Here is a 22,834-nt window from a genome sequence, read left to right as displayed (position 1 = left end):
CCTTCTATACCCTACTACCCAAGAGAACTCTATTTCACTTCCTCTACAATGCAAGTTTCCTTTAGATACTACCGCCTGATCAACCAAATACTGCAATCCTCTTCAAGGCTCCATTATATCAGTTTGATTCATTGACCATGATTCAGTGATTCATCATGTTCTTCACTCCACTTCTTCCAAGTTTTTTACTTTTTCTTCTCTCAATGTTTGCCATATATTATATTTCTCCCCACAACCCTACTGTCTCTCTAATATGGTATGAGTGCATATTGTCTTATCATTTTACATGACAAGGCTACCATAGTCTCAATTGTGGACCTTCTTTTTAAAAACTCAACTTTTGCGACTAGTTGCTTGACTACTATTGCTTGCCTTGTAAGAGTTGGGATTTCTTGAGGCATATTATACTCAAAGGTTGGCATCCCCTCAAGAGCCTTTTCTTTTCCTTTCCCCAAACTTGGTGCTACTTGTTCCTAGGCCCTTTGCACTCATTCCTCATACTCCTACATGGAAGCCCTTTCTTGTCTCATTTGATTCTCACAGTATATTTGAATTTGGCTTCCTAGGCTTGAGTAGCCTCTTGTTCTCTTCTTGATTATTCCAATGTAACTCTCGATTTACTTCCTCCTATTGATCGACCTTTTCTTGTGTTTCCCTACATGCTTTTGATTTATCATGATATTTCTTCTTTAGCTCCTCCTTCTCCCTAGATTCTATGGCTCCCTTCTTCTATGCCTCTTTAATCTACCCCTTTTGTTAATCACTCCATTTTTTTGTTCTTTACTCTCCTAAGGAGGTTGTTTGTTGTTTCCTTGTGGAGATGGAGCTTTGGGCTAGTTGCTAAGCTTTTAAAAATGCATTACACGTTATTCTTCATTAGCTCATTAAAACAGCCTAAAAACACAAAGATTACCAAAGTTTCTATGTCCCATAAGCAGAACACCCAAACTTTGGGAGGATCTACATCTATAAATAGGAGGCTATCTGGTCACTTAGTTTATTCCTTGTTTTGCAAGCTACCCCAATTCCTCCTAGCCTCCATGCATCACGCGGCTCATTCAACCTGGTGCATTATCACCAACAATTATTGCCCTTCAGCCCAATGACTATTGTTCATGACGTACGAAAATGTGAAATGATGACGGCATACACTACAGATGAAGTGCAAGTGTTGGCCAAATTTGATTCGCAGGTAAGACGAAGTGCATTCATCAATAAGGCAACTCCTATTGATAATAGGTAGCAATGGCGATATTATATCGTGTAGAACTGGAAACATTCTGTCGAGTTCGAGCAAAGATAAGCGGCCTGATCGACGTTCAAAAGCATGACAAATATAATGGCATTAACACAACCAGCAAAGATGGCAATACTTTGAATGGCCGCCTATAAATGAAGAAGACGTCAATGGCTTTGATAATGACTAGCAATAGGCGGAAATCAAAGTCAACGCAAAATTATGGCAGATGTCGTTGATTTCTACATGCTGCATTTTGCCCCAACTTGCTGACGCCATCATCATCTACAGAAGGTCAGTTTTGCATTTTCAGCACCTTTCTTCATCAGCCTCTACTCCAACCGGTGGTTACTACACTCAAGTTCTGTTTCTAATGGACGACACACTTCAAGACCTCCCTCTACCTGCTCCCACTAGAGCAATCAACTGTTGGACAGCTCTACTTCTAAGCATCTTATATACCCTTTCATTCATTTACAACATTCATTCATTCATTTCAAAGTTCTCTTTCTTCTTTGTTTGTGTTTTTCCATTTTGTGTTTTCCCTTTTGGATTTTGCATTCTTTACGCTTGTGTTTGAGTCCATTGTGTTTCAGTTGTGGTCGTACACTCAATGTTTTCTTTTGCAAACCCTAGCATATCTCCACACTAGTGGTGATGGAGTATATGGGTCGTTGAGGGCCTCCTTGATGATTTGAATGAGCACACTGTCAAAGTTAATTGTATCAGCCTTGGCTTCTCCCTTCCTCTTATGAGACGAAGTATCTACGTCCGCTATAAGCTCCTCTAGCTTTGAAATCATATCATGTATGGTTTCCAACCAGTAGTGATCCAGATTGTGCTACACAATCATTCCAATTAGTAGGTCCTCCATCAATCTCTTTGGTATGTTGGTCATATGAGTCTTGCGGTGCATATTGGAGAGCATATTATGGAACATCTGAGCTTTGGGCCTCAAATCCTCCTCTATAGCTAGACACTACTAGCCTTATGTTGATTATAATCATGAGTGGGCACACAGTCGACGTTAGTTGTGCTAGCCTTGGCTTCCCCCCCTTCCTCTTTTGAGATGTACTACCTATGTCCACTATAAGCTCCTCTACATTTGAAATCACATCATGTATGGTTTCAAACCTGTACCGATTCAAATTGTGGTGCGCAATCATTCTAGTCACTAGGTCCTCCATCAAGCTCTTTGGTATGCTAGTCATATGAGTCTTGTGGTGTATATTGGAGAACATATTATGAAACACCTTCACTTTGAGCCTCAAATCCTCCTCCTCTACGGCTGGAAACCACTAGGATTATGTTGATTATAATCATATAATCTTGAAGCTTTAGAGATTGACAAACACTCTTAATTCCATCAATCACTCTAATGTGCTTATCTCAAAGCGAGGTTCTTTTGAAGATCCATTACAAATTGAAAACATTGGCAAACAAACGAACATGGTCTATCAATTTCCTTTGATGTCTTCATCAATCTAGGAGTAACAGCACTTGTTCCAGACTTGTTTCTAATACTAGGATTTGCTGCAAAACTTTCATAGGAACTGGTTGTCATTTGGCAAATATTTTTGCAGAGATCACACACCATTGGCACCCTTTCGCATGTTCTGAGCATGGGCTTTGATGCTGAGCATTATGGTTTGTTTTTGCTGATCCAAAACACAAAATTGCATTTCACAGATTTAAAAATACTCTTATTCTCATCAATTGTTGTTGCTACGATGCCTACATGATTGCTTCAAACTGCAACAAATAGATCAGTCTCATTTGGAGTTGTCTTCTAGAAACACTTGTTTTCTTTCTTTACAAAGACCCCTCGCCTCGAGGCAGCTCTTTATTGTACACCAACAATACAGAACAATGGTTTTCCAATGTGCATTGTAAGTGTGGGGAAGAATATGAGAATGTCAATACTTTGAACTTAACCAACTTGATCAATTATCACCATGAAAAATTAGAAGATAGAGAGAGAGAGAGAGAGAGAGAGAGAGAGGAGTCGACACCACGTTGAGAGGGGAACCGGCCCTTCTCCCTTTTTCAAGAATTTATTGAAACAAAACCACGGGCACCAAGTGCCTGAACCATATATAAAAGGGCTGATTTGTTGCAATTCTGAAAACTAGGGTTTTGAAACCCTAATTTCAGCAAACTTCGGGCAACAAGTTGATTCTCTTCTTTAGTGCTTGAATTAGATCAAGTTGAGTAGCAAGTGTTTCTTAGATGAGAGATAGATAGGAGAGTACAAGCAATGCGGCTGAAATTTCAACACAAGAGCTTGTTTCAAATGAAGGGAGTGACCTCCAATATATAAGTGTTCACTATAAGAATTTACACAGTCTACTTCAAGGCACAAATTCCCTGGGACTGGTGTAACTTCCATAATACAAACCGCAAAAAATCGTTATTTAAGTAAAAATTATAATGCAAAATAGCCAGTAGCAAAATAAGCTCTTCTAGAAGCAGATAAGACCTTGGGTGCTCAAAAGTGAAAAGTAGAGGTTACAAATGACAAGTGTTTACTGAAAATGACAAGTGTAGGGACACTCGTCTCTTTAAAATGACACATGTTCTCTTCTAAATCCTACATGTCACTTTTCTAGAGAAAGAAGCTTCCAAACCTTTTACTCTAAAAATCTCTCAAATGATTAAGAACTTGAGATAACAGCTGAAGACAAATTTGTTCCTTGCAAAATTCTGAAGCCTTTGACAGGAACAGAATTTCCATTTGAGCAACTTTCAAAAATAGTAACCTCCTAAATTTTAGAAGTTGCCAAATTTAGCTTTTTGAGAGTTTCATTATATAGGTTCATTGGCTCATGGTTTGTTTCTTCAATCATGAGCATCTCGTTTCACTTTCTAAAACCATTCATTTATATAGGCTTCTAGTCAGAGTGACTATTTAAGTGTAAAAGTCTTAGTTATCTGAGCTTTCTAGTCAATATGACTGTTCGACTAAAACTTTTAATTTCTCTTGGACATCTCATCAATGACAACCCAAGTATAATTATAGGGTGTTCTGCCCTTAAATAGAAAGATGAACATTTAACCATATCTTGAAATACTAAAATAATACAAATCGCCTTTTAAAGTATATGAGCATCAAATTGATTTGGAATCGTTGAGCCAATATGTCTTGGTAATAATTAATATACAAAAGATTTGTTGCATCCCTCCCTCTTAAAATCCGTCTTGTCCTCAAGACGCTGCTTGAAGTATTTCTAATCCTACAGCTTCTTCATAAGCTGCAAATATTTCTGGATAGTCTTTAAAATACTCTTCTAACATCCATTTAGAATCTAAATGAGAGTAATTTTTAAATTTCAAAAGAAATTTTCTAAAAATATTTCTGCCTCGCTTTCTGATAATATAAAAGACTATTTGCTCTAGTTGAAGTATCTCCTCCTCTTCATCTACTTCAGGTGGATTCTCTGTTACACAATCCAATGTTGGAGGCCCTTCGTAAGGCTTCAGAAGATAGATATGAAAAGCATTGTAAATTCTTTAATACTCTAGAAGTTATAACCTATAATAAACATCATTAACCTTTTCAGTGACTTGAAATAGCCCATAATTTCTTGTTGTGAGCTTAGTGACTTGGGATGAAGGCTTGTTAGAGCTTTTTAGACAAGCTTTGGTAAATTTCAGTCACACCCAATCTCCTTTTGGTAAAATCAATTACCTTCGATGCTTATCTATTCCTTTCTTTTGTTTTTCTTGAGATCTTTGGATAGCTTGTCTAACTTAGACGAATACTGTATCCAGATCACTCACAAACTCATCAGGATTAAATATTTCCTCCTCGATTTTAAAAATAGGTAATAATAGCAGTTTTCCATATACAATCTCAAATTGTGCTTTAGCTATAGAAGTATAAACTATGTTGTTATAGGCATATTCTACCAAAGGCAAATACTTTTTCCATTATTGGTTGGTTTCATGGCAATAGCACTTCAACATATCTAATATTCTTAGATTGACTATCTCACTTTGACCATTTGTTTGAGGATGGTAAGAAGAAGAAAATATAAGCTTTGTACCCAAAGTTTCAAAAAGAGCTCGCCAAAAGAGACTAGTGGTTTATGGATCTCTATCACCCACAATGGATTATGGTAACCCATGATAGTTAAAGATTTGTTAAATAAATATTCTAGTCATATGTTGAAACTAGAATAAAATGTGCATGTTTACTAAACCTATCAATAATAGTCCATATGCCATCATTGTTGTTTATTAATTTTTGCAAGCCAAAAAAATAATCCATAGCAATGCTTTTCCAAGGTTGGCTCGAAATTCGTAATGGTTACAAAAACCCTATAGACTTTTCGAAATCAAACTTAATTCTTTGGCACACAAACATTCTTTGATAAATTGCTCAATGTCTCATCAAAGACTTCGCCAAAAGAAATATATTTCAAGTGCCTTGATTGTGGCCAGAATACCAAGATGAGCCCTGTAAGGTGTCGCATGACATTCTTTCATTACTTTAGTCTTGAAATCTTTAGTAACATATAACTTATTCTCTATCATAAGAAACTCTTCTTTAATAACATAAGAGTTTACACTTTTATGCCAAGTCATAAATTTTTCCAGATAATTTTAAAATCTTCATCAAAAGTATTCATGTCCATCATACTAGTGAAATTTGTATGATAAATCATGGATACTACATGAATTTGAGGTCTTTTTAATAGCGCATCGACTACCTTCTTTTACTTTCTAGAAATATGCCGTATTTCAAAGTTAAATTGAGCTAAATAATTGACCCGTCGAATATGCTTTTCAAAAATCTTTGGTTGGTTAAGAAAATGTCTCAAACTGTCATGGTCTGTCTTGATGAGAATTTCTCCACCTAAAAGATAGTGTCTCCAATCTTTTAAAGCTTGAATGATGGCCATTAACTCATTTTCATAGATAGTAACATTTCTTTTTGCATTTTACAACCTTCAGCTTGCATAAGCAACTACATGTCCTTCCTGCTTTAAGACTACGCTAATACGCTCTCCTGAAGCCTCACATTCCACAAAGAAAGGTCTCTATGAATTAGATATAATCAAAGCAGGCCCTTTACTAATATAAAACTTCAAAGCTTCAAAAGCTTTCTTCTCTAGTTTAGTCCATCGGAATGCCACTACTTTCTTGGTTAAATCATGCAATGGTCCAGCACAACCATTGCAAACCATTTAATGAATCTCTTAAAATAAGAGTATAATCCCAACAAACTTCGAACTTCATGAACACTAGTTAATTCTGGTCATTCTACAATAGCCTTGACTTTTTCTCAATCCATCCGAATTTCATCTTTGGATACAAAACGACCCAAGTAGTGAATCTCTTCTAGGAAAAACTCACTCTTTCTTTCATTGACACAAAGTTTGTCTTTGCGGAATTCTTGAAACACTATTTTTAAGTGTTGCTTATGCTCTTCTTCATCTTTTGAATGAACCATTATATCATCAAAGAAAGTATTTGTAAACTTCCAATGTGCACTAAAGATTCTTTCCATTATTCTGTTAAAGGTTATAGGAGCATTGGTGAGACCAAATGGTAGCACAAGAAACTCATACAAACCAAAAGTTGTATTGAATGTTGTTTTATGAATATCTTGAGAAGCAATCTTTATCTAATGATAGCCACTTTTCAAGTCAATCCGGCTGAATACTTTGGATCTATCCAATCTATCCAAGATATCATCAATTCTTAGAATAGGAAACCTATTTCAAATTGTAATTTTGTTGAGGGCCCTGTAGTCCACACACATACGCCAAGATCCATATTTATTTTACACTCAGAGAAGTGGAGAGCAAAAAGGTGAGGAACTAGGTCTTATTAAAGCCTTCTCCAAGAACTCATTCACTTGCTTCACAATCTCCTCTTGTTGTATTGGACTTGCACAATAGGGTTGTTGGAGGTGAGCTCCCAAGAATGAGATCAATGTGATAATCTTCTGGCCTCTTTGGTGGTAACTCGTCAGGTAAAGTACCTACAAAACAATCTGCATACTCCTTTAAGAAACTCATTCGGTCCTTACTTGTATCTGAGATGGATTTTTCAATTCTAGACTCTTTGTTAGAATCTTTAATAAAAATCAAATACAAGAAAATAGACTTTTTTATTGCTTTATAAATTTGTACATGGGACAAGATCGGAATAGAGTTTTCTTCTACTACGACATCAAAAGATACATTTTTACCCTTGAAAGGGAATCTAAACTTAATTTGATTTCAATCAATGGCTGGATCTATTCTTCTATGCCAAGGTATTTCTAATACAACATCATAATGACCAAGATCTCTCATGACAAAACTCTCATGATCTACATAATCTCCTATCTCAATTCGTAGTTTCCCAAGAATGGAAGTAACTTCAAACTCCATTCCTTGAAAAGCAACACCTAACATTTCTCGTGTTCCAAACCTCTCCTTTGATAGATGTAGAGCTTCAACAATTCGAGGATGGATATAATGATATGTAGCCCTTGTATCAAAATGAATGAGAACAGGTTGATTAGCAATCTTACCCCAAGCCATAGAAAGCTTTCTTTTCTCTGACGGAGTTTCATCCTATTGTTGCAAGAATTTCTTAGATACAGCATTTGCTTGAGGTGTCTTTTGGAGCTACTTTTTCTTCTTTATCTTATTAGGGCATTGACCAACCATGTGTCTTTTTTCTCCACAAGAGAAACATCATCCTTCTCTTGTATATTCTGCTAACTGCTGATATGTTCGCTTCTTTTTGGATGGCAAAGGTAGTCTACCTCCATCCTTATGCTTTTGTTCTTGTTTATCTGCCTTCTTTTGATCAAACATCTTGATCTTCTTCCTTTGAGGTTCTTCTTTTGAGGCTTTACCGAGCATCCATGGCATCTGCAGTCCTTCAGCTTCTAAGGCTGCATCTTGGGTTGCTTCCAAAGCTTTATCATCTTGACAACTCACCATACCATCGAATGTAATCCATAGATAAACTTTCTCATCTCCATATTGAAAGAATCTTCATTAAGAGATGTAAACTTAAGAGAAATGGCTACAAACCTATTGATATATATTTCAACATTGTCTCCATGGCTTTGCTTTAGCTCATCCCATTCTTATTGCAAATCATCTTCAACGAATAAAGGCAAAAACTTCTTATTGTGCATCTCCTTAAACTCTTTCCAAGACTTGGGTTCCTTTTCTTCTTGAAAACCTTTAAGCTACCAATTCAAAGTGGCATCCTTTAGATGCATTTTAACCGTTCTAATTTTTTATTTTTATGTATAATCTTCACCACCAAAAGCAGCATCAAACTGTCTAGTAAAAGAAATAGCTTTCTGAGAATCTCTCTTTACATCAAACTTGCCGCTCTTCTCTCCAACCTTAAAGTCTCTTTTAGCATCTTTTTCCTTTGCTAAAAGCATCTTTGGAGATTCAGCTACCATGGAAATAGTCGGTTCTTTGACTTTCTCCATGCTCTTCTCCATGGAAGGATTCTTGGAACAAGAGGAGGCTAGTTGTGTATGATGAGACTTTAAAGTCACCTTTCGTAGACTTAGTTGCATCAATAACATTGATACCTTTCATCTAAGGTAGGCCTTCACAATCGTAATACCATCTATCTCAAGAGCCTTCTCGGTAAGAAAATCTTCAAAGACCTTCACTTCAACCCAACTTTAGCCCTTCTCTCCATCAAAGCTTGAATTTCTGGATCAATTTCCAGCTCCTTGTATCTTTGTATCTTCTCATAATCAAAGAAGCATATAGATACAGAGTGTCGACAGCCTCCCGGTTGTTCACAAAAATTCTCTTCTTCACCTATTGATATGGTGAGAAAATTGGGTCCAAAGATCTTGTCACTCAGAAAAGTTCTTGCGAAGAAAAAATCCTTTGCTCTAATACCAATGTAAGTGTGTGAGAATGACAATACTTTGAACTTAACCAACTTGATCAATTATCACTATGAAAAATTAGAAGATAAGAGAGAGAGAGAGAAGAGTCCACACCACATTGAGAGGGAAACCAGCCCCTCCCCCTCTTTCACGAATTTATTGAAACAATCCCACGGGCAAAGTGCTTGAACCATATATAAAAGGGCCGATTTGTTACAATTCTAAAAACTAGGGTTTTGCAACCCTAATTTCTACACGCTTTGAGCAACAAGTTGATTATGTTCTTTAGTGCTTGAAGATATCTCTCGTCCAAGAAACACTTTCTACTTAGCTTGATCTAAAAGATATCTCTCATCCAAGAAACACTTTTTACTTAGCTTGATCTAATTCAAACACTAAAGAAGAGAATCAACTTGTTGCTCGGAGGTTGTAGAAATTAGGATTTCAAAACCCTAGTTTTTAGAATTGCAACAAATCGATCCTTTTGTATATGGTTCAAGCACTTGGTGCCCGTGGGTTTATTTCAATAAATTCCTGAAAAAGGAGGAGGGACCGGTTCCGCTCTCAACATCAGCAACATCAAGGAAATCATGGCAGCAATGTGCGCAGAAACTGCACACCAAATCAAGGAGGAAATAAGCACGAAAGTGCAAGACTGGAAGAACGAAATCTACGCCGAGATCGCATCATACTTCACCTCCTGGAAGGTGGACATTGAAACGTCCCTCCAGGAGAGAAACAGGGTGATCGAAGAACTGAGGCACGAGCTCGATGAATATAGAAACCAGCTGGAGCTACTCAAGAAGGAGGAAGGAGAAATCACCGAAACAACGCCCACCAAGGTGCAAACCAAGATCAACGAGCTGAAGACACAAGTAACAAAGGAGCTCAACACATAGGCGAATATAGTGAAACAAGCACAAGCCGAAGTGGCCGAGAACTCCAAATGGATTGAGGTAGCCAAGAAGTCACCAACAAAGAAGGAGGAGTTTGTGAACGCAGCACTGGAGGAGGAGAAAAGGAGAAAGCTTAGAGCGCTCCACATCCGGGTAGTCGGATGGAAGGAAGGGGATAGCCCCCTGGCAGATGCCAAACAGATATGTGAAAAGCTGGGAGTAGTGGACCCTCAAATAGTGGAGAACGCATGGCGCGTAGGGAAAGACCTCACCAAGGAAAGGCCTCTTATCCTCAAATTTGCCAACCTAGAATCCAGACGAGCCTTCTCTCCAAAAGGACAGCTCTAAAAGGGGAAAAAGTCTACCTGGAGGATGACCTCACACCCACACAGGTGGCACACCGTAAAGAATGCATGCCACAGATCCTGGAGGCTCGCAAAGCGGGAAAATGGGCAATATACAGAGATGGTCGTGTCATCATCACAGATAAACGCCAATGACGGGGCGCGGCCTATGAGACCCACCTGAGGTTTGCAGAGTGAAACTGCAACGGAGCTATGAAAACAGATGCAGGATTATTCCAGGAGACCTTCACCGGCAAGGACATCGTCCTCTACACAGAAACCCACCAAAGCCCAGGCACCTACTTACCAAAAGTGAGGGGATATAGATGGGAGACGGCATGCCGCCCTAGAGCCCGAACAAAAGGAGGGACCCGAGGGTCCGGAGGGGTGGTTGTGTTGTACAAGGAGGAGTTACAGCCCACGGTGCAAGTCATGCGGAAAGATGAGGAAGCCCGGTTCATGTGGATCCGGATACACACAGATCGCTCACGAGACATATACATGGCAGTGTGCTATTTCCAACCAGCACACTCCCCATACGCATCACCGAAGGGTGAGTCACCATACCTACCACTGTACGAAGATATCATGCACTACTCCAGCTTGGGGGATGTCATGTTGGCCGGAGACTTCAACGCACGCACAGCACAGAGGCAGACCCCCTTCTTTGAGAGCGAAGACCACATGTACAAAGAGATCGCACCGAAGGAGATAGGACTCAACTGGGCATCACAGGACACAGCTGAATGCACCAAATATGGTGAACACCTACTGGCGTTAGGGGGAGCACACGGACTAGCCATCCTCAACGGTCTCGACAGATGGCCCGGGTCGGAGGCCCTCACATGCTTCCCACACAAGCACGCGGCCAATTGCATCGGACGGGGGGCACATGGAGCACCCACACAGAAACTGGGAGCAAGCACAGTGGACTATATCCTTGGCCCTCTATCACTTATCCCCAACATCCAGTACTTTAAAATATCACCTCGCCCACTCGCAGTGGCTGCCAATCATGCCTACCTGCAGTTTGACATAACCTGCAGGTATGACCTAATCCCCCCAGCAAGCAACCCCCCCCCAAGATTCCCCAGGTACCACTTTACCAGGCTAACGGCGAGCGCATACTCCGACCATCTCTACTGGAGCCTGCAGGAAATGGACCCCCACGCACCCCTGGAGGAGGTCACAGCACAGTTGGCGGGCACACTACACACCTCGGCTACCGAATACTTCCCCCACACACCCCCCCACTCCACCCCTCCGAACAAGAAGGTCCCACAAAATAGCTGGTACGACGCAGAGTGCAGGGAAACCCGGCTCTGTCTTCAACAGGACGAAGCACGGGGAGTACACACGCATAAACAGGCACGCTTGATCTTCCGTCGTCTAGTGCGACGAAAGAAACGAGCCTACCTCTCCAAAGTGGAACACAAATTCTACCAGCTATTCTTAGGACAGGACAGCAAAGAGGCATGGAAGGCGTTTCAGGAACCCCGAGCCCAGACACCCATCACCTCCCTGGACACTTGGCACGCATATGCAACCTCAATATACCAAGTACCCAAGCAGCCCCAGCTACCCCGACCCCCAGAGAGCAAACCTAGATCATCCACATTCTTCAGCACGGGGCGGGTTTGTTAGAGATCACAACCAGGCAGGCAGGCAGGTCAGGCAGGACCAGTCGGACAGTGTGCAGTCGGACTGCACACTCGGACTGCCACGTGGCAGTCCAACCTGTGCATGCAGCCGACAGGGTATTTCTGGCGCCCTATTTTTTGGCAGATTCTGGCTATAAATAGCCGACATCCCCAGCAGTCTCCCACACTTCTCTGCTCGCAGATTACAGACCAGTGACGCGCAGATTCCGTCTCTGTTCACAGATTTCAGACAGGAGACAGTGCAGACTGCAGCGGACTTCGAGGTGAACAGCAGGTTGCATCGTCGAGGTGGAGACACGCAGTCCAGCGCACTGCGCCCGTGTATATATCTGCATGTCTTTGTATTCAGCACACTTTATACAGCAGATCTTCATCTTCCACTGTCTCTTTCTCTCTCTTCTCTCTCTGCATTCTCTCTCTCAGTCCTACGCTTCCGCACCGCTGCACTCTGACATGGTATCAGAGCAGTGTTAGAGGGCTGACAGAGCGCAGAATCAACCTGAAGAGGAGTTTCCATCGCGACACAAATTTGCGTTTTTTGTGTTTAAGGGCAGACAGGTGGGCTGCGCCTTGAAACAAGGCTGAAGCAAGTGTGGGCGCACAGGAAAGGAGTCAGGGTGGTGGATTTGCTGCTGTTTACTGCTGTTTGACGCGGAGGAAGTTTGAGTTTTCAGCCTACAAGTGCAGGTTTTGCTTTTTCATCGCCTTCGGCGGGTGAAGAAGTTTCAGGATTCGGAAGAGCCTTAGCAAGCTGAGTTTTCCCAGTCAGAGAGGGCTGCTTTTGCGTTTGTGAAGGCATTACAAGTGAAGATGTCTACAGAGATTGACTTGGAGCTCCAGTTGATTATGGACCGGAAGGTGCCTGTCTTACCCGCTCTTCCTGCAGATCAGAAGCTCGATGGCAACAACTACCGCATTTGGCGCGTCATGATGTTGGCCATCCTTGAGTCCTATGATTTGGCAAGCTGGTACAGGAGGAGATCGACCAGCCCTCGGTAAGAGATAAGTCCAAACTCTCTTCCGATGCTCGTGCGGAGTTGGCCAAGGCTCAGTCTCATTGGGACAAACTAAATGCCAGGATTCGTTCCTTTCTCTTTCTATCATGTACTACAGCCGTGATCGCTCACATCGAGCACTTGACGGTGGCTCGGGAGATATGGCTGGAGCTTGATCAGATGTACAATCGGATGACCCTTATGAAGCGGGTTTCTTTGGAGGTACAGATGCGGACCTTGTCCGTAAACAAGTCTTCTTCGCTGCGGGAGCACATTAACAAGCTAAGGCAGCTTCAGATGCAGGTTCAGAATGCGGGGAAGCCGATTTCCTCCGAAGACATGGCGATCACACTTTTGTCCCAATTACCGCCACGATTCGGTACATTTTACTCTGCCCTTATTGCTTCGGGGCGAGAGTCTACTCTTCGGTGGGAAGAGTTGGTTCCTATGGTCTTGGACCAAGAGGAACCATTAAAGGGACAGAATGCTTCCAAGTCGGAGGCGCTGACAGGTCAAGCCTCTCAGAAGAAGGGGAAGGACCAAAAGAAGAAGAACAGGGATAACAAGTCCAAGAAGGACAAGGAGAAGGACAAGGACAAAGAATCCACATGCCATATTTGTGGAAAGACTGGCCATTGGAAGAAGGATTTCCCTGACAAAGACAAGAAGGACACCAAGGATTCTGGAGCGGTGGCTGCACCCTCATCAGCTGCATTTCTGCATCTAGCTGTCATTGAGGACGCTTCACCGAATGCTTCTGATGCTGCGATGACGGCTCCCCAGGCTCGAGAGTGGATCGTTGATAGTGGTGCCTCCCGGCACATGACTCCTTCATCAGATGGTGTTGCCCAATTGCGACCCTCGCGTGGGCAGATTCTCATTGGAGACAGCTCTTCAGTATCTATTGCAGGTTGGGGTAAGATGCAGCTTATTCACGATGGACGAGGTGGTACCCATACCTCGGAGGTTTTGCATGTACCACGCTTAGGGTACCATCTCCTGTCAATTCATAAGATTTGCTCCCTTGACCTTTTGGTGGAGTTTGACAGTTCTACGGTGCGAGTCCATGATCGTGGATCGAGGAAGGTTCTATCATCCGGATATGAGGAGAACGGCATTTATAAATTGAAGTCTTCCACCGCCCTCTCTACTCTTCTTCTTACCTCTCAGTCACAGTCAGAGTTATGGCATGCTCGGTTTGGTCAACTGAACTATGATTATCTTCGGAGGGCGTCACGTGGACAGCTTGTTCGAGGGTTGCCGGATATAGTGGTGAGCCAACAACCATGTGTCTCCTGCATTCGGGGAAAGCAGCATAGAGATGCCATTCCCCACACAGCTTCGCGGCGGTCTACTTCACCAATGGAGCTTGTATCTACGGATCTATGTGGCCCTATGAGGAATGAGTCCTTGCGTGGGAACTCGTACTTCATGCTGATCGTGGATTACTACAGCAGGATGACATGCGCCTACTTTTTGGCATTAAAGTCAGAAGCTTTCTCACACTTCAAGGATTGGCTTCTCTTTGAGGAGAACCGATCGGGCCGGAAGTTGAAGACCTTGCGATCCGACAAGGGCGGTGAATTTCTTTCTAATGAGTTTGCTCGGTTTTGTGCAGATAAAGGAATTCACCAGGAGTTTGCCAATACCAACACTCCTCAAGAAAATGGCATTCTTGAACGGAAGAACCGCAGTGTGATCGAGATGGCGCGCACCATGATGGAGCACCGACAGACCCCTCAGGTTCTGTGGGCCGAGGCTATGGCTACTGAAGTCCACATCCTTAATCGATCCCCTACTTCGGCCGTGGAAGGGATGACCCCGTTTGAGGCTTATTTTGGGACGAAGCTAGATGTTTCTTACTTCAGGGTCTTTGGGTGTGATGCCTATGTTCACATTCCCAAGGCTCACCGTGATAAATTTGAAGCAGCTTCCCGAAGACAGGTATTTGTTGGCTACAGCTCCCAGTCCCAAGGCTACCGATTGTATGATCCCGTCAAGCGGGATGTGTACACTAGCCGTGATGTGCGGTTTGTGGAGGTTCCGGCTATCTCACCGGGTGAGGAGCATCCCGTTCTTGGAGATCCAGGGAAGAGTTGGGCTCCTTCTACAGTTCCACTGGAGCCCGTGCCTTTTGATTATGATTCTGTTTCTGACACAGAGTCTACCATTCCACCGGTCACCCCTGAGGAGTTACCACCGGTGGATATTCCAGAGTCTTCTCCTGATGGAGAGAGACGAGGGGAGGTTCGGCCTCCTCCTCGCTGGGCCCGTGACACACTCCGTGATTCATGGATCGAGGGGGTTCTTGAGGAGTGGGGACCGCAGGATGGTCCGCGGCAGTCACGGCGGCACCAAGCACATTCTACGGAGCTTGTTTGCTCTAACTATTGTTTGATGACCCGTGTTATGCAAGATCGAGAGCCCACCTCCGTGAAGGAGGCTTTACAGTCCGCACCGTGGAAGAAAGCTATGGAAGCCGAGTTGGAGGCTATTGAGAGGAATGGCACTTGGTCACTCGTGCCCCGCCCCCCGAATAAGAAGGTGATTGGCGTCAAGTGGGTCTTCAAGACCAAATACCTTAGCGACGGTTCTTTGGATAAGCACAAGGCTCGCCTTGTTGCTAAAGGTTTTGCACAGCGCCCAAGGATTGACTGTCATGATACTTTTGCCCCCACAGCTCGTATGGCGACCATTAGAGCTGTTCTTGCTTTGGCTGGCCATAGGAGATGGCCTGTTTACCAGTTGGATGTGAAGTCGGCCTTCCTCAATGGTGATTTGAAGGAGGAGATCTATGTTGAGCAGCCTCCTGGCTTTGGATCTTCAGATGGGAAAGTCTACAGGTTGAAGAAGGCCTTGTATGGCCTCAAGCAGGCTCCGCGTGCATGGAACGAGAAGATTGATTCGTTCCTCCAGTCTCAGTTGGGATATCGGCGTTCCAAGGCCGATCCGCATCTTTATGTTCACACTTCCGAGGATGGTTGTGTGCTTTTTGTATTGTATGTTGATGATTTGATTGTCACAGGTGATGATGCACAGCAGGTCCAAGAGACGAAGTCAGCTTTACATCTAACGTTCGAGATGACGGACTTGGGTCTACTCCATTTCTTTTTGGGCCATGAGATTTATCAGTCTCAGAGAGGGATTTTCATCTCTCAACAGAGATATGTACAGGAGCTCTTGGTGTCTTTTGAGATGGAGGATTGTCGGGCCCTTTCTACTCCTATGGATCCGAACTGGAAGGCCACTTCCCATTCAGCTTCTCCTTTGGCGGATGCTTCCCGCTATCGTCAATTGATTGGGTCCTTGATTTGGCTTCTCAACACTAGGGTTGATCTATGTTTTGCTGTTGGGCTCTTGGCAGGGTTCATGAGTGAACCTAAGACGGTGCATTGGTAGGCTGCTCAGAGGATACTTCGGTATTTGAGGGGGACGTCTGATTTAGGGATTCAATACCCCGCAGGGACAGATGGTTCAGATCTTGTACTTGCAGGTTGGAGCGACTCGGATTGGGCCGGTGATGTGGACCACAGGCGGTCTACTACAGGTTATTGTTTTACCTTGGGTGCAGGCGTTATCTCATGGAGTAGCAAGAAGCAGCCCACGGTAGCCCTTTCGTCTACTGAGGCGGAGTATCAGGCCGCGTCTTCCACCACATGTAAGGCTGTGTGGCTTCGGAGATTATTGGCGGAGCTTGGGTGCCCCCAGACTCGTCCTACTTTGCTGCAATGTGACAATGAGAGTTGCATTGCCTTGGCACGGAACCCTGTTTTTCATGCCCGGACGAAGCACATAGAGATCCAGTACCACTTCATTAGAGAAGCTTCTGGATGAGACCATCACTGTGGAGTACTGCAAGACGGAGGACAATCTTGCGGATTTGTTTACGAAGGCACTTCCCCAGGCTTTACTTCGGAGACATTCCAGATCCCTCAGGCTTCTACGTTGCCCAGGCTCTGAGAGGGGGTGTTAGAGATCACAGCCACGCAGGCAGGCAGGTCAGGCAGGACCAGTCGGATAGTGTGCAGTCGGGCTGCACACTCGGACGACAGGGTATTTCTGGCGCCCTATTTTTTGGCAGATTCTGGCTATAAATAGCCGACATCCCTAGCAATCTCCCACACTTCTCTGCTCGCAGATTACAGACCGGTGACACGCGCAGATTCCGTCTCTGTTCGCAGATTTCAGACAGGAGACAGTGCAGACTGCAGCGGACTTCGAGGTGAACAGCAGGTTGCATCGTCGAGGTGGAGACACGCAGTCCAGCGCACTGCGCCCGTGTATATATCTGCATATCTTTGTATTCAGCACACTTTATACAGCAGATCTTCATCTTCCACTGTCTCTTTCTCTCTCTTCTCTCTCTGCGTTCTCTCTCTCTCAGTCCTACGCTTCCACACTGCTGCACACTGCTGCACTCTGACAGGGTTCGGGACGCCATTGATAGACTCCAAAATGGCCGTGCCCAAGACCACGAAGGCTTGGTAGCAGAGCATTTGACCCATGCCAGAGACATACTGGCACCTCTCCTAGCACACATGTTCAACAAAGCCCTATGCGAAGGCTTCCCTGCCAGCTGGTCAGCCAACACCATAATACCTATCCTGAAGACCGGAGACCCCATGGTTCCCAGGAACTACCGAACAGTCATGGTTGGCCATGTACTAGCCAAGCTCTATGGATCCATACTGGACCACGAGCTAAGCAAGTGGGCAGAGCAACACCAACATCAGGCGGCAGGACAAGCAAGGTTTAGGAGGGGTTTCTGCACCCTTGACCATATCCTCACACTGAGAGCCATCATAGAGGAGGGCAGAGCACACGGAAGACGGGTGTACTGCTGCTTCGTGGACTTCCGCAAGGCCTTTGACACAGTCCCACGAGCGAGGCTCATGCAGAGACTACAGGAACTGGAGGTCCCAACCGAAATGCGATGGGGGATAGTGGCACTATACGAATCGGTAACGGGCCGAGTCCGGGCACCAAGAGGGCTGTCAAAGGAGATAACCAGCACCATCGAAGTCAAGCAGGGGTGCCCACTCTCACCCACCCTATTTGGCCTCTACATTGATGAGATCTCAGAGTATATAGATAGATTGGGCGAGGAGGGATCGAGCCTGGGAAGGACACTGATACTCATCTTACTATATGCGGACGACATACTCCTCATCTCCAGCACACCTGAAGGGCTACAGCGCCAACTGGATGCACTACAGACCTTCTGCCAAGACAAAGACCTAACTGTGAACCTGGGGAAAACCAAGATCATGGTGTTCAACACGTCAACCCAATGGTTCCGACGGTCGGTACCCCCCTTCACATACGACGGAGAGACCGTGGACATGGTCCAAAGATACGTCTATCTGGGGACTATATTCTCTGGACCGAGATTTACCCTGAGAAAAGCAGCAGAAGATAGACTAACCCAAGGCTATGCAGCCCTCGGGTCAATGGAGAACCAATGTGCCCGCATACAGTTCCGGGAACCCCGGACAAAGCTCTGGCTTTTTGACACCTTGGTCACACCAGCCCTCCTATAATACGGGGCTCCCATATGGGGGTCCAATCTCTACCACACGCGGAGGGCCCCACAGGATCAGCCACTGCCTAAGGAGGAGGCCACCTATGAGGGATGGGAGCAGATGGAGAGACCCTTAATACTTATGATCTCACGGATGATCCGAAGCAAGCCCTCCGTACCGCACGAGATCATCCGCGCAGAGCTGGGGGCACCGCCCCTCGTGGCTGAGGCCCTCTTCCAGACCGTGACCTTCTTGCACCGAATATGGGACCTGCCCCGGCACTGGTACCCCAGACTCGCCCTGGAGTCATCCAAACAGCTAGCAACACAAGGAGACACTGAGTGCTGGTATGCTCGAACAGAGACTTGGCTACGGCTCCATGGCCTGCACATGGACCACCTCCCCCCACTACAATACAGTCTAGACTGCCCACACCTGGAGCTCAGCCGAGAGGAGGTGAATCGCATCATCAGAATGGATATCATCCAGACAGACACAGCCAGGACATGGGTGACCCCCACGTCGGAACTAGGAACCAAGAAGGCTTTCTACCAAGAGCACTTCCTGCACATCTCCCCAGATGGCTTCATCACCCGCCCAAGCTACATGGACACACACCTGTCCCACGGGGTCAGAAGTGCCATCAGACAGATCCGCACGTCCTCACACCAACTACGGGTCGAAACGGGCATATACGGGGCCAACCCCCTCCCCCCAGAAGACCGAATCTGTCAGCTCTGCCATCTCGAGCCAGAGACAGAGGAACACTATATCTGTAGATGCCCAGTGTACTACGAAATCCGGGGACGCTTCCACTGCCTATTCAGCGAAGGATTCGGACCACTCTCCAAGGTGATGGAATTCAAAGACCAGAGATGCATGGGGCTCTTTCTACTGGAAATACGACGCCACAGAGACCACCTCCTACGAACCACGGAGCAAAGACAAGGAGCCACCAACCAACGCACACTCAACGAATTCTACCAAATACCAGCTACCCTCCCCACCACCGAGCCCCCACCAGCCCCACCGGCCTCCCGACCCCGGGGGACCACCTTAGAAATAGCCACAGCGAGAGGCAAAGCCCGGCGCCCACGCCCCACCGGCCCCCGTCCCCGCAGAAGACACATGTCGAAGATACAAGGGATACTACGCTGCCACCGGAGGGCCCGGCCCCGCCGCTTTAGTCTCTCCATGTTAGACCGACCCATGAGGGACATCCTAGGATGAACACTCCAGGAGTAGTTCCACACCGCAATGGGAGTACCTCTAGACTGTATCCAGTCTAGATATCATTTTGTACCCACTCAATTTAGTTCAACATAGCATAAACGTTAGCTTCACTGGGACTTTTGAAATCTCCCAGACATTTTGTATGCAATGTTTCAGTCTCATAGGCCAACTTGGCATGTTGTAGACGTTAATATAACTTTCTTTCTTTCTTTCTTTCTCTCTTTTTTTTTTCGTAAATCTCTCTCTCTCCCCCCTAATTTTTCATAGTATCGACTTCTCTCTCTCTCTCTCTCTCTCTCTCTCTCTCTCTCTCTCTCTCTCTCTCTCTCTCTCTCTCTCTCTCTCTCTCTCTCTCTCTCTCTCTCTCTCTCTCTCTCTCTCTCTCTCTCTCTCTCTCTCTCTCTCTCTCTCTCTCTCTCTCTCTCTCTCTCCCCTAATTTTTCATGGTGATAATTGTTCAAGTTGGTTAAGTTCAAAGCATTGTCATTCTCACATTCTTCCCCGCACTTACATGCATGCATAAGTACTAACATACCTTTTTGTGAAACAAGGGGAATAGACTTCATTACAAAGTCTATTCAAGACATTTAGAAAGTAGTAAACACATGCATTATAGAAGTATCTAGATCACCAGCATGATAACTATTAAAATAATGATTACCATTGTGATAATCAAGATTTATATAAGTGCATACATACACACATACCACACGTACATGCATGCACCATATATGCACACATTCACACATATCCAAAATACAGACATAAATACAAATTTAGAAATACAATGCGTCTGTGAATGTGACCTGACCTCCAACAAATCATCAAGAAGCTTAGTACGAAACTCCTTTTTCATCAAAGGGCTTGAAAGCAAAGGTTTCCAGTCAAATTCTTCCAGAGGCTGCCTTTCATTGCATATGGCCTCAGCAACATTACCAGTCTCATTGCTGCCCTCAACACTTATGTCCCATTGAATTTCTGATTGCCCGTTTTCTGTCTGCTCAGTGGTATCAATGTCCCACTGTCTTGCTTGTTCAATCTCATCAGACATTGTAATGTTTCCAGTATCCCAATCTATAGCCCCTTCAAATCCTTCTGAGAATGGCTTCTCATCATCATTTTTGATAGAGTCAGGAACCAACATGGCACCTTGTAAGGTATTTTGCTTCTCTAAACCTGGAGTTTTATCATCTTCAGATTCCACCAACTCCTCAATGATTCCAATGTCCCAATCAATGGCTGCAGGAGCACCTTCCTCTACATTTTCATGCTTATCAAGCCTGTCACCTTCCAAAGCATTAACAGCCTGATTATCAGACAAACCTGATGATATCTCTTCAAAGCACTCTATTGCATTTTCATCGGTAGCCTTATCGCGGAGCTTCTTCAAAGTGGGTACAACTGCATTCGTTCCATCCTGAAATGAAATTGGATTTGTATTTGGCAAAATTAGGCAGAATGGCTTAGTGAACACATGATTTACTCAAAAGGATGATTAAATTATATCCAAAAAAGGAACTGTACGTACGTCTTCCTTCTGGTGAGCATAAGAAACAAAAGCCTCATAACACTCTATTGCTTCACCAATAACTTCACTACAAAGTACTTCTTCCACCTCCACAAATAAAGCAGGCAGTCTCCTAGAAGTCGATAGCAGCTCTGACCTGATATTGTCTCCCTACAATGCAGCTCAAACTATTCAACGCATTAGTCATGTTCTCAAAGAACTTAAATGCTGCAACTTGACACTTCATTTCACCCAGAACTCACTTTCACCCCCAGCTCTTGAGAAGCTTGTTGATACTTGAGAGCTGCTGCAGCCACATTACGTTTGAGCTCTGATTCCTTGCGCTCCAAATCAGCTAATTGCTGCTGAATTCTTGCTACCTGCTTCTTCAAATAAGGTCTTTGGGTATTTCATAGATCACATACACAATAAATGAATTAACAGAGCAGAATAGATACAAGTATTATCAAGACTTACATATATCACATCCCTTAAGCCAGATCATGAAGAAAGGAAAAACAACCTATAGGCAAACTGCCACTCAAATCTACAGAAACGAAAGGGAGTGTCTAAAGAAAAAATACATTTCATAATTCACATTCTGAATCATAATTTGTGCACCTTCCCCCAAGAAAAGTAAATCCTTCTCATACGTACGTGTGATTGCATCCCAATCACCCTGAAGAAATATTCAGCATGTATCAATAAACACTAAAATCTCCAAAAACTTGGAAGTGTGAAACTTATATTTGCAGTATTTCAATCGCAGGAATGCCTTACCGCTACTCCAGAATGACGTCCAAACAGTGTACGAGCTTCTGGCCTTGCAGCAGTCAATATACTCAATATACGCTTAGCCTCCAAATATCCAATATCTAAAACAAACACCAATACTGTCCAATCATAGCAACAAAATAAGGAAACCCACCAAAAGAAACCAGCACATCACAATACATCCTGACAAGCAGTCTTTTCTCACTTATTGTCTGCAACAGCAAAGATTTATTGCTAGAAATGTCAAGAACAAGCATCAACCTTCCTATGGCTACTGAGAACCCCCTACTGGTGGGGCTGCACGTGCCTTGGCTCCCTCCTCATCCCTGCTTCATCCTTCAGCTACACCTTCCTCCTTTGTTGGCACACTGCAACTCCTGCCACTGAAGCATGCCACTCTGCATTCAGCTAGAAAACTTTCTCTATCCCATCCACAGCACACACGCACCCCTTTTTTCAACCTTGGCTTGTGGCCCTATAACCTCAGCCCTCACTCTTCCTTCAACTCCTCTCTTCGTCAGGGCTATCCACCCTTCTTCAGTCTTAACCACCCTCTCAGGGTCAGTCTAATCAGCAGTACAATTGAGGAAGCACAACTGCTAGGACAGCATCTGGTCCTCATTTGCTCTCAAGGACTCTAGTGCAAAACCCTGCACCCTCTGTACTCTAGAATCTGCTTTGCTCAAGACATTGAAACTACAATGGATTTGAAAAAGGTACTTAAGGAGCACATCCTAAATAGCAAACTTAAATTCTCCCTTAATGAGACTCTTGGCATTGCTAAGAGGGAGTCTC

At 44.3% G+C, this 22,834-nt stretch overlaps 1 protein-coding gene and 1 pseudogene across 3 annotated transcripts in view; one reads left to right on the top strand and one right to left on the bottom strand.

Annotated features, from left to right (window-relative positions):
- Positions 1-22,834, bottom strand: part of LOC148032366 (CDK5RAP3 protein homolog) — a 170,839-nt gene that overhangs the window by 94,337 nt on the left and 53,668 nt on the right. For 2 of the 3 annotated variants that reach the window (XM_087683015.1, XM_087683013.1), the window contains exons 3-7: positions 22,046-22,158; positions 21,850-21,944; positions 21,529-21,664; positions 21,287-21,436; positions 20,570-21,175 (exon numbers count right to left, since the gene is read on the bottom strand). In XM_087683015.1, coding sequence (XP_087539141.1) covers positions 20,570-21,175; positions 21,287-21,436; positions 21,529-21,664; positions 21,850-21,944; positions 22,046-22,158 — 1,100 coding nt within the window. The remainder of the gene's footprint in view (positions 1-20,569; positions 21,176-21,286; positions 21,437-21,528; positions 21,665-21,849; positions 21,945-22,045; positions 22,159-22,834) is intronic. The other variant, XM_087683014.1, reaches the window with a different exon arrangement.
- LOC148032367 (uncharacterized) lies at positions 18,346-19,755 on the top strand (annotated as a pseudogene).

Source organism: Lygodium microphyllum, chromosome 8, assembly GCF_053477565.2.
Source record: "Lygodium microphyllum isolate KBCC chromosome 8, Lygodium_microphyllum_v1.1.10, whole genome shotgun sequence".
Classification (NCBI taxonomy): domain Eukaryota; kingdom Viridiplantae; phylum Streptophyta; class Polypodiopsida; order Schizaeales; family Lygodiaceae; genus Lygodium; species Lygodium microphyllum.
The sequence above is the reverse complement of the archived record's forward strand: the minus strand, read 5'-3'. Positions and strand labels throughout refer to the sequence as shown.